This window comes from Nipponia nippon, unplaced genomic scaffold (genome assembly GCF_047370975.1).
Source record: "Nipponia nippon isolate SJK-2023a ecotype South Korea unplaced genomic scaffold, ASM4737097v1 scaffold_2, whole genome shotgun sequence".
Lineage (NCBI taxonomy): Eukaryota > Metazoa > Chordata > Aves > Pelecaniformes > Threskiornithidae > Nipponia > Nipponia nippon.
Window position 1 is genome coordinate 113742931 of NW_028262336.1, and position 10946 is coordinate 113753876.

The following is a 10946-nucleotide window of genomic DNA, read 5'->3' on the forward strand; positions in this document are numbered from 1 at the left end:
AAAGCACTTAAAGTTTTATGAAGTTATGACCTAGACAGAAGGATACAAAAACAAATTACCGTTCTATGATTCAGCTACGTCATGATCTAATATTGTTTCAAAATTATTATTCTGTTATTTAGGTTGGCATCATCTTTTGAACACCCGATGTGCTCTTTGGCATGCTACAGATTCAGCAGATGCACTGTCTTCTGGGCTTTACAGCTTCTTCTGACGAATGTACAACATTTGGAACAAAGCCGCTCTTGACACCTTCCCATCCATCTTGTATTGAGATTTCTCCTTTTTTTACAAGTTCATAGATGTCTCGTGTAAGAATTGTAAAGGACTCCTCAACATTCGTGGCATCTTTTGCTGAAGTTTCTATATATTTCATACCACAGTCAGATGACAGTTTTTCAGCTTCTTCTCTCGTAACCTCACGCTGTGACACTAAGTCACATTTATGTCCTACTAACAGGAACACAATCTGAAAGGGCTGCACGTGCATTTTTGCCTCTTCTAGCCAGTCCTTCACATGTTCAAAAGATCGTCGATTTGTGATGTCAAACACTAGTAAGCCACCCACAGAATTGCGATAATAAGAGCGTGTTATTGATCTGTGAAGGAAAAAAATAAAACGGAAAAAGGAAAATTAAAATACATTTTCACTTTATTTGCAAATTGATTACTTTTCCATGTGGCAATGTGTATTTATTTACTGTAAGTTTTATGAAATATCTTTGCTTTTTTAAAACTAATTGGATTGATTAATTTACCTTCTACACACAAAAATGTTCCTTTTTCATTTTTTTCTTACGTTCAAGAGTCACTTTCTAAGCATTCTTGAAGCCAACATCTCTAGTGTGAATTTTGAATGCTGAATTATTCTGCAAAGTACTCTTTATTAGCAAACTGTGGCACATGTTCACAGAATAAACTATATTTATTTGTCAAATACTTGTTGGTGTTAAAGTCTGAGTCCTTCAGTTTTATACAAACACGCACTTCGCTTTGTTCTAATCAATTATTTCAAACTGAAATATGTAGGCAGATGTCGAGAAGCCTGGAGCCTAAGCTTGCCAATGTACAAGCGTATCCTTTTGCATTCCTTGCAGAAAAATTCTTTGATAGAAACGTTTGTACAGATAATCATAATTCTTTGTGCTTGCAGAAGTCAACAGGTAACAGACTAAGAAAGGAAACTCCCTGACGAGAACTGTCCAAAAGTAACTGAGCTGGGCAAACACACACTTGTTACAGTCTTGGCAAGGAACACTTCTACCTCCAGCATCTCTCTCACACAGAGGTTGAAAAGCTCTTTATAACGCATTTATTCTTTTTTGGCATGAGACTTCCAGGACTGGCAACAGATATTTTCTACTTTTGAGCCCCCTACGTTCCAGAGCATTCACTGGAAGGAATTTTGGAACTCCCTCCTCTGGTTGAAAAGGTTTTTAATTGCTCTAGAAGAAGAAAAAATGTTTGTTAGAATGGAAAGAGAGAAAGAAACGGGGACTAAAAAATGATTGTAAGTCTCTAATCATGAGCAATAGGGGAAGATGGAGAAGGTGAGAAGAGACATTTTAAAGGAAGCGACACCCTACCAAGGACTGGACGCAGGCACTCGTTACCAGCATAAATATATAGCTATATGTAAGTATTCTCCAACTGAAATGAGATGCACAATCTCTGTTAACAGTCATTATTTGAAATTATAATTTAGCCAAGAGTTAATTCCATTTTATCTTATGATTATAAAGAGGATGCAGCCTCAAAACTTTTGGAATTGGGATGAACTGTACAGAGTGACATATCTTTCCATAACAGTAGCTCCCTCTGATTTTCAGTTCATCACATTTCATATAGTGTTTTATAACAATTTGAACATAGAGGTATAATTAGCAGCAGTAGTCACATTACAGTAGGTAAGTGCACAGCTAGATAAGGCTGAGGTTTCTTGGCATGTCTAAATTCATTTAGCCACAGCAAACAGCATTTGAAATGGTTTTATTTAGATAACAGGGAGGCATTGTTTGTCCTAATGTTTAGAAAGATCTTTTCTACGTTCCCAGCAATAGAGTCCATGGAGCGTCTCTCTGAACAGTTCGAATGCGAAGACAATAGGATCTTACCCTCAGATTAATTCAAATAGCCTGGATATGAAAAATGACCCATGGTTTCGCAAAATTATCTAAGACCATAAAGGAGGGGTGTCACATTTTGTGAAGTATTAAATAAAGGTGCCATAAAGATCTGTTTCAGGTTTTCTTAAGCGTCTTTTTGCTGTAAAGCAGCTGCAAACACAAATGAGTACATTAAAATAATTCACGTGGTTCTAGAAAGAGCAGAAGTGGGTGACAAAAATGGGATTCAATTTGGAGAAGTAGAAGCTAGTACAACCTATTTTCTTTAAAAAATAATCTTGAAAACAGTTATGCCAAAGAAATGCATTAGCCAGGGAAGGAAGTAGGTTAGTATTGAAAATGCAGTGCATCATTTACCAAGCACTTCTATATAGAACGATGTCATAGAGTGTATCTATGAACTGGAGTACTGAAAAACAGCCCTCCATGTGTTACTGGGTGCTTATACACAGCAGTCAGTACCCTCATCTGTTGTAACTCACTTCTGCAGAGATATGCTAATTTATACTAGCTGATGATTGAAGCCATTATATTTAATTATCTGTATGTATTCCCTGTAATGGAGATGATTAAAAAGCATCTGTAACTTTGGGCTGTACCTCACAAAAACTGGGTGAATATATGGGAGAGACAGCAGTCATTTTTTCTGTATGTTTGGTATCTATAATTTGAAATTTGTTTTCTCATTACCAAAAAAAGGTTGATATACTAGAGAGGCTTTAGAAAACAGCAACAAAAGAAAAAAGTAACACAAAAAGTTCTAAAGATACATATGATACATATGATATCATGTTATGTGATTGTCTAACATCTGAGAAAAGGATGATATTTGTTAAAATATGGTCTACAAATATTTGAATAGTTTTACTATTAAGGTGAGTTATTATTTCCAGTCATATTTTAAAAGAAAGTATTCCTGACAAATAAGACAAAATTTTGAAGCAGAAAGTTTAGGCCATCAACTGGGTAAAACTTCTGGGCATGTGAATGTGGTAGGTTGTTCACCAGCACCTGAAACGTCTTACAGATGCAAAATATTTGACTTAAATATGACAGTCAGAGTAGATTAAGGATTAGACATATATTTTTAGTAGACAGCTCAGAGTTATTTGGAAAATGAACTGCGTGAAGTGGATGTACTTCTGCTCACTTATGCCCTGTATCACACCTAGAAAGAATGAAAGAGCATTGACTTAGATGGTCTGTTAGGTCTCTGCATTTGTTTTGGTTTGTTCTTTTCTCTATAAAACTAAGTGCAAGGGCAATTTTTGCCTCTTATTAATAGTATCGCTAAAGATTATAGGACTTTCAAGTGCCTTCAGCAAGGCTTAGGCAGAACTACAACACCAACATCTAAAGCTGTGCTCCACTCAGCTGTGTATCTAACCACGGTGCCTGAACAAGTTCCCCCGGGGACCTGAGCGCTCTGCCTCCGCGCCGGCTGCGAGCGGCTCAGCGGGGACAGCCCTGCCTTCCCTCTTAGCTCAGATCTGAGCTGGAAATAAACCATTGCTCCAGGTGAGCTCCCGGAAGGGTTCTGCTTGGGAGGGCTTCCCAAGAGCATGCCAACACCCTCAGATGGGTTCAAGCTCCTCACAAAATGCAGAGGAACTTTCTTTTAACACAGTGGAGGTACTTTCACACAGATTCCGAGGTACTTTCACATAGATTCCTTGTGCACTTCTTCACAAGGCGCAGGTCAGTGTTCACAGAGCCCATGGTAGAGGTCACTCGAGGGGTTCTGCTCAGAAGACGTACAGCTTTATAGACTTCACAGCCCATGTCAATGTACTGCATATGTCTTCACTGAAAAGCTGGATGATGAGAGTGCATGGTAGCCAACAAAAGACAAGGAGGGCTGACAGTAAAAGGCTCTTTGTGCAACAGCTGGTAGACTTGTAGATCTCCTTGGGAAAGATGTTACGGATACAAAGAGTTTATCTGTATTCCATGGAAGACTGAACAAGTACTGAACAAGAGACTGAGTGAGGTTTAGAATAGAATCAGAATCATAGAATCGTTAAGGTTGGAAAAGACCCTTAAGATCATCGAGTCCAACCGTTAAGCTAGCACTGCCAAGTCCACCACTAAACCATGTCCCCATCTACCCGTCTTTTAAATACCTCCAGGGATGGGGACTCCACCACTTCCCTCGGCCGCCTGTTCCAGTGCCTGACTATTCTTTTGGTGAAGAAGTTTTTCCTAATATCCAACCCAACCTGGCCTGGTGCAACTTGAGGCCATTTCCTCTTTTCCTGTCACTTGTTACTTGGGAGAAGAGACTGACCCCCACCTCACTACAGCCTCCTTTCAGGCAGTTGTACAGAGCAATAAGGTCCCTGAGCCTCCTCTTCTCCAGGCTAAACAACCCCACTTCCCTCAGCCGCTCCTCATATGACCTGTTCTCTAGACCCTTCACCAGCTTTGTTGCCCTTCTCTGGACACGCTCCAGCACCTCGATGTCCTTCTTGTAGTGAGGGGCCCAAAACTGAACACAGTACTCGAGGTGCGGCCTCACCAGTGCCGAGTACAGGGGGACAATCACTTCCCTGGTCCTGCTGGCCACACTATTCCTGATGCAACCCAGGATGCTGTTGGCCTTCTTGGCCACCTGGGCACACTGCTGGCTCATGTTTAGCCAGCTGGTCACCAACACCGTCAGGTCCTTTTAGTAAACAGACAAACTGCATCAGTCTCCAGACGTCCCTCAAGTTGAAGGTACAGGATAGCAGAGTACTCAGGAGAATTCAAAGACTCTATCATCAGAGACAAGATATCCAAGTATGGACCACAGACAAAACCAGACTGGCCTTTCTTGTGTTCTTTCACAAGCAGGGAATCCACTTACATGATTATACACACTTTGGTAAAAGTGCTGCAAGATGAGACTATAAAAGCAAAACGAAGTTTTTAACTCCCTTATTGTTGTTACTTTTTGAACAGAAGGAAAAAAAAAATAGGGTCTTGCAAGTTTTTCAAGTCAGGATGAGGAACTGGCGACAGGTCAGGCTTGATGTAGTCCAACTTATTCATAGAGGATGTTCAAATTTCCATTTCTCAAATTATCCCCATGCAGATCCTAAATTCTTGTTGAAATGATGGCTTCTCGTATAGGGTAAACTTTGGTTCAGCTAATTCATGTCATTAAACTAGCATTATGGAAGGGAATGTGTTACTTGCAGCACCATGATTAATTTTCGGTGGGGAAGGAGGGAGAGGGGAGTACTTCCTTTAGTAAGGAAAGCCTTAAGTTAGGGACAGGGTGGGATTAGGGCAAAAAGTAATGGCCAAAGAGCCGCCTTTCTTCTAAAACTGGGGAGACAGCAATGAAGCCTGCCATCTCCTGCCAGGAAACCATTCAGAGGAGGTGCTGGTTGGAAGTGGGAAGCAGAACTTAATTCAGATTTAGAATCTGGCAAATCTGTCTGTGACTTTGAATGAAAGGGGGACTGAACTATTAAATCCATCCCTGCATCTGTCTTTATTCACGTGTCATCTCTCTGCCTAGAACACTTTTTTTTTCTTCTGTCCCTTTGTGCCCAGTACTTCATTGCTGCCTCCTCTCTCAGCTTCTCTCTCACAGAAGGCTCTGAACCCTCCTCAAAGCGATGGCTAATGGAAGTGCCCAGACCTATGTGTCTGCCTGAGTCTTTGTTCAAGGTGCAAGCTGATATTTGAGGAGGGAGTTTGCCTGCTTCTTACGGCTACACTAAATGAAAGGCAACAACCCTCCTACTTCATAGAGATGACTGTAACCCCTTGGTGACCGGAGGCCTATGTGGCTGTGCAGCTCCTCCTCTTTCAGGCTGGAGCATGCATGCCACGCCAGCCGCTGATGATGGGTGTGCTACAGCCTCCAGTCGGTCCACACTAAATATGTGAATTATTATACCATCTTTGCCTGAGAGTTACAAAAATTGACGTAAGCATTATTGAAAAGGTAATTCTTATTTTCTCCCCCACTCCATATAAATAAATTAGAGATTACAAAGCTCCTTATCTATGCTGTTGTTAAATATGGACCGTCCTAGCATCCTCAAGACCATCCTAAGTTTTTATTTTCAGCAAGAATACTTGCATGAATAATATTTTTGCCCATTTCGTATAGTGCTTGGCATTTGTAATAAATGAAAAGTAAATACAGATAAAGGGTTGGAGAAAATCAGTTTTTCCCTATTAGACCATGCTAAAGAGGTAAGACTGCACTAAGTATTAAAAGGGAACCACAACACGTTGGTACTGAATGCTGTAAGGTTCCTCCAGATGGTTCTGTATTTGAAATTGCTGGAGGTGAGACTGCTCCTCAAGAAGCTATATGTTGTGATGTACAACAATGATACGTTAGAATGTTTTTCCAAAGGATAACTTTGAAGTCTTTAGTTTTAATTGGGAATATTTGTTAAATGCAGATCCTAAATTCTTTTTGAAATTATGACTTCCTGTGTAGAATGCGCATTGGTTCTGCTAATTAATTCTGCCTAAACTAGCATTATGGAAGGGGAAAATACTGTCTAGAACAGAAGTCATCCTCTTAGCTTAGTCTAAATATTAGGTTAAAGATGTAAGAGCCTAATTAATAGTCTCAAGAAAAGCCTTGGTAAGATGATGGCCACTGAACGATTGTTTCTGAAAATGAATTAGAAGATGTATTAATCACATCAGACTATGGCTTTAGGGTGACTTTAAAACAGCCACGGTGTTTCTTTCTCATTATGATCCTGCTGATCTTTACCAGATGAACCAAACTTTCACTAAAAGCTGTATCGCATTTTGAAGGCTTGTTTTTATACTACGAGTAAAGACGACGTTGTAATGGTATTAATTCTGAAAATACATATTGCTTACTCAAAAAGAAGAATAAGGATAATGTTTTATTTTCAAGCCATGTATTGGAAACAGAATGTATCTAACATCATAGTCTACTGAAACGTGGGTTAATGTAATTGGGGCATCCCCACAATATTTTGCCCCCGTGTTCTTGAAATGAACTGTCAGCACCACTACCAAGCACTTTATAGCCTTGGAAGTTTCATGATTTAAATATATTTTTGGATTTAAATATATTGTTGGATTTAAATACGGGAAAATTAAATAAACAAACAAAATCACGGCAAAGTAGGCAATGTGAAACTCAGCCAAGGCAGCAGATTGCTCTAAATGACAACTAATCTCAAGACAGAAAGAAACCTAGGATGTACCCCTCATTTACCTTAGTCTGCATTACGGACCTGAGCCTATACTAAGCAAGGCTGTAGATTCTTGTTCTACCGAAGTGTTAAAGTCATTGATTATGTTGTTGTTGTCCATATGGCACCTAGCACAATGGGAGATTCTGCTTAGTGATGCCTTACTGACGTCAAAGTAAACACAGTCAGTAACTGCCCTGTCTGAGCTCAAAATAAGTACGCTGTCCGGCAGCAGTGTTTGCAGCTTGCTCACCCTTCTTGTGGAAGTGGTAAGAATGACTTCATTTGAGAAGCAATGCAAACAGTGAGTTTTAAAGATGATTTCTAAGACCACGCATGAAATCCACTTCAAACACAGCAGCATCAATGAACTAGAGACATGTAAGAATTTTTCCAAAACAATTTCTCCAAGAAAATAAGTGCCATCTTTCAAGGTGTGTCACACCTTATGTTTCCCCTGGGAATGTCCCTAATGCCTGGGACCAAAGCGGGGTTATTCTGCAGCCAGTAGCTTGCCCTGCACGCAGGGAACTCCCCAGGGAACTTTAAAGCCAGGTTTTACCTCCTCTAAAGTACCAATGCAAGCGAACCAGAGCAGAACTGGGAATCAGAACTGCAAACTGCCTGGCGTTCCACAAAATTAGATTACTTCCTGGAATAATCAGTTCTTCCCCAAGACCATCTTTGCTTGTGATCTGTAGTCTTGTCCATTAGCAGAGAACAGAATGGGCAAGATTTTAAACTGTGGTGTATAACTTAGTAAAATATTTATAATTCACTTGAGTAAGTGTAAAACAGACTACACAATAAATGCTATGATATTTGGTGCAGCAGCTGACAAGAAACTCCTAGCAGAAAACCAAACACAAATGTTTAAAACTACTTCCTTCAGTTTGTATCTTCTGGGTATTAGAAAAAAGACAGATGTATACTAATGGTAAATTTAAAAGCAGCTGAATGCATGACTCATCACTGTACATCCCCTGAGCATTCCCGGGTTAAAGGATGGCTATCATTTGAGTTAACATGTATGCAAAACTCTCTGCATTTGCATTCCTTTCAGTCAAGTGCCTTGTCATTGGCCATCCCAGCTATTTGTCAGCAAATTCAAAATAAAGGGATTATACATTCTTAGTCACTTGTTTACAAGTATTTGATGTTCTTTGCTGGAAAGCACAAGGAGGATGAAAAATGCTAAGAGCTTGCCATTATCACTGTTAATTTCTTTGCTAACCCTTCAGAGGCCTGCCTGCAAAAATACGTATAAAGTTGTGACTCATGCCAGCCCAGGAAAGTTTTTTGTCATTTCACTGTAATGCTTGTTATTGAAAAAAAAGGGCTGGTGTCCCCTGGTAAGACAGTGAAATCCCACCTCTTCAGCCGAGTGCAAGAATCTGCACAACTGTTGCAGCAGAGGGCAGGGAACGTGGAAGAATCGATTCTGGCGCGTGAAAAGACCCATTCCAGTAACAAGAAGTGTGTGGGTCAGGGACCAGGCAGATGGGCTATGCATTAGCCTCCCGCCTGAGTTCATACCCACTGAACTCCACGTCCAAACCAAAATCCATACACAACTTGCCTGGAGTGGCAAGCACTACGGATACGACAGAGCCACAAGAGTGAGTGAGTGATAGTAGCAGTTTGTATGTTGGGGAATGACCGTGACTCTCATTGAGGCAGGAAAAGAGGGTAGTTTTGCTACTTGTTTGTGACAGCGAGGAGAAAGGAGAGGATTTAATAGTGCAGCATTTGAGCTAGTTTAGCTGCACTATAAATGATAGAGGTATTAGTGAAGGCTCCTGGCAACCATCAGTGCAGAGCAGGTGCAGAAGGCAGATAAAACACTAATAAGGGACTGCAGCTGGCCGCCCGGTGGCCTCCGCACTGCCAAGGCTGCACTGGTGCTCGTGGTGCTGCTGTGCTGGAGGGAGGGAGAGCAGGGAGGTGGCCTGGTCTCTCCAGATTGCATGGGAGGGAGAGTTATGGCATGGGAAAATACTGCAGGGGAGGATGAGTTCGGAGGTGATGACAAAGTAAGAAATGCAGAGTGAAGCAGGGGCCTGCTGCTGCAAAGAAGGGAAAAAATGCGGAGGAGGGATTGCTGCCCTAGGTCCAGGGCTTCAGGGCAAAGATGAGGGAGGGAAGGAGAAAGGCGACAAGGCCACTTGTTACCCCCCAGCGTGAGCTGGAAGGGGAAGGGCAGCTGTTCCCTGGTGGGTGTGCAGGGGAAGGCTGGGGAAGGAGGAAGCTCCTGGGGGGGAACTGGTGGGCAGCGGGGCGAGAGGGATGGCTGGCCACGGGGCTGGGGGGCACCGGCAGGCAATGGGGAGGTGAGGCTGGATGGCAATGGGGCGGAGGGCTCTTTGGGGCACAGCGGCCAGGTGGGTGCAGAGTGAGACGTGCTGGGGGCAAGGCAAACTCCTTGGGGCAGGAGACGGGTCGGAGGATGAGGGCAGGGTGCCGGGAGGGCGGCGGGGGCCGGGGCTGCGGGGCAGGGTGTGCCCGGGGGCCGGCAGGGTTGGGGGGCGGACGGGAGGGGTTGGGGAGATGCCGGGTCCTGTACCTGAACCGCTCCTGCCCCGCCGTGTCCCAGAGCTGCAGCTTGACCCTCTTGCCGGGCTCGATCTCCACCAGCCGGGAGAAGAAGTCCACCCCCACCGTGGGGTCGGAGTGCAGCGGCCCCGGGAAGCGGCCCTCGGTGAAGCGGTGCAGGAGGCAGGACTTGCCCACGGTGGAGTCGCCCAGCACGATCAGCCGGAACTGGTAGATCCAAATCGCCGCGTCCATGGCGGCCCCGGCCTGGCCCGGCTCCGCCTTGGGGCTCTTCCTGGGGCTCCTGCGCGGCCGGTGCCTGCACCGCGCTCCGATCGCCCCAACGCCCGGCATCGGCGCAGCGGGCGGGCGGCGGCGGGGGGTGCGCGGGGCCCGGGGAGCCGCTCCCGCGGGTGCCGGCCGCGCCGGGCAGGGCGGCGGCGGCGGCGGGCGGAGGCCGGGTCCCCCCGCCCCGCTCCCGGGGCGCCGCGCCGGGCTCCCGGAGGCGGCCCCGGGCGGGGGGGGGCGGGGCGGGGCGGGGCGGGGCGGGCGGCGCCCGCGGGCGCTGTCCCTTCAGCACCGCGCTGCCCCGCTCCCGCCGCCGGCCCCGGCCCTCGGGCCCCGGCTCCGCGCCCCCGGCCCGCCCGCCCCGGCCCGCCCGCCGCGGGGTGATCGCCGCGGCCCGCCCCTCCCGCCCGCGCTGCGGTGGCGCGGCCCAGCCGCCCGCCGGGGCCTCCCACCCTGCCGTCATGTGCGCGGCCAGACCGGCCCTCCCCGCGGCGGGCAGGGCGGGCAGGGCGGGCAGGGCGGGCAGGAGGAGGGCGCCCTGCGGCTACAGCCCCTCCCGGGGCCCCCCTCAGCCGCCAGAGCCGCTCCGCCGGTGGGCAACGAGTGCAGGGGTGGGCAACGAGTGCAGGGGTGGGCCAGCAGAAGGGGGGTGCTAGGGGCAGGGCGAAGCAGGCCGGCCTGGAAGATCGGCTGAGAGAGAAGCGGGCTGCTAAAGCCCGAGATTTGCAAAGAAAAGGGGGAGCAGAGAGGAGATGCCGGGGAGGAGCGGAGGAACCAGATCAGCGGGTGAAAAGGGGGGAAGGAGGCAGGCCGG

General features: G+C 45.9%; 1 protein-coding gene across 1 annotated transcript; it reads right to left on the reverse strand.

Annotated features, from left to right (window-relative positions):
* RAB39A (RAB39A, member RAS oncogene family) lies at positions 1–10236 on the reverse strand. Its single transcript, XM_087757061.1, has 2 exons — positions 9876–10236; positions 1–599 (listed from the first exon to the last, which is right to left on the reverse strand). Exons 1-2 carry the CDS (start codon positions 10196–10198, stop codon positions 173–175), a joined length of 750 nt encoding a protein of 249 aa, XP_087613187.1. The 5' UTR covers positions 10199–10236; the 3' UTR covers positions 1–172.
* Between the last annotated feature and the right edge of the window lie 710 nt (positions 10237–10946).

What these genes read in the sequence shown, in the direction of transcription:
- RAB39A (XM_087757061.1), bottom strand. Translation starts at nt 10,198, where the DNA reads ATGCCGGGCGTTGGGGCGATCGGAGCGCGGTGCAGGCACCGGCCGCGC. An exon ending in GCGGGGCAGGAGCGGTTCAG is followed by an intron (nt 600 to 9,875) that starts GTACAGGACCCG and finishes TTTCCTTCACAG; the next exon opens with ATCAATAACACGCTCTTATT.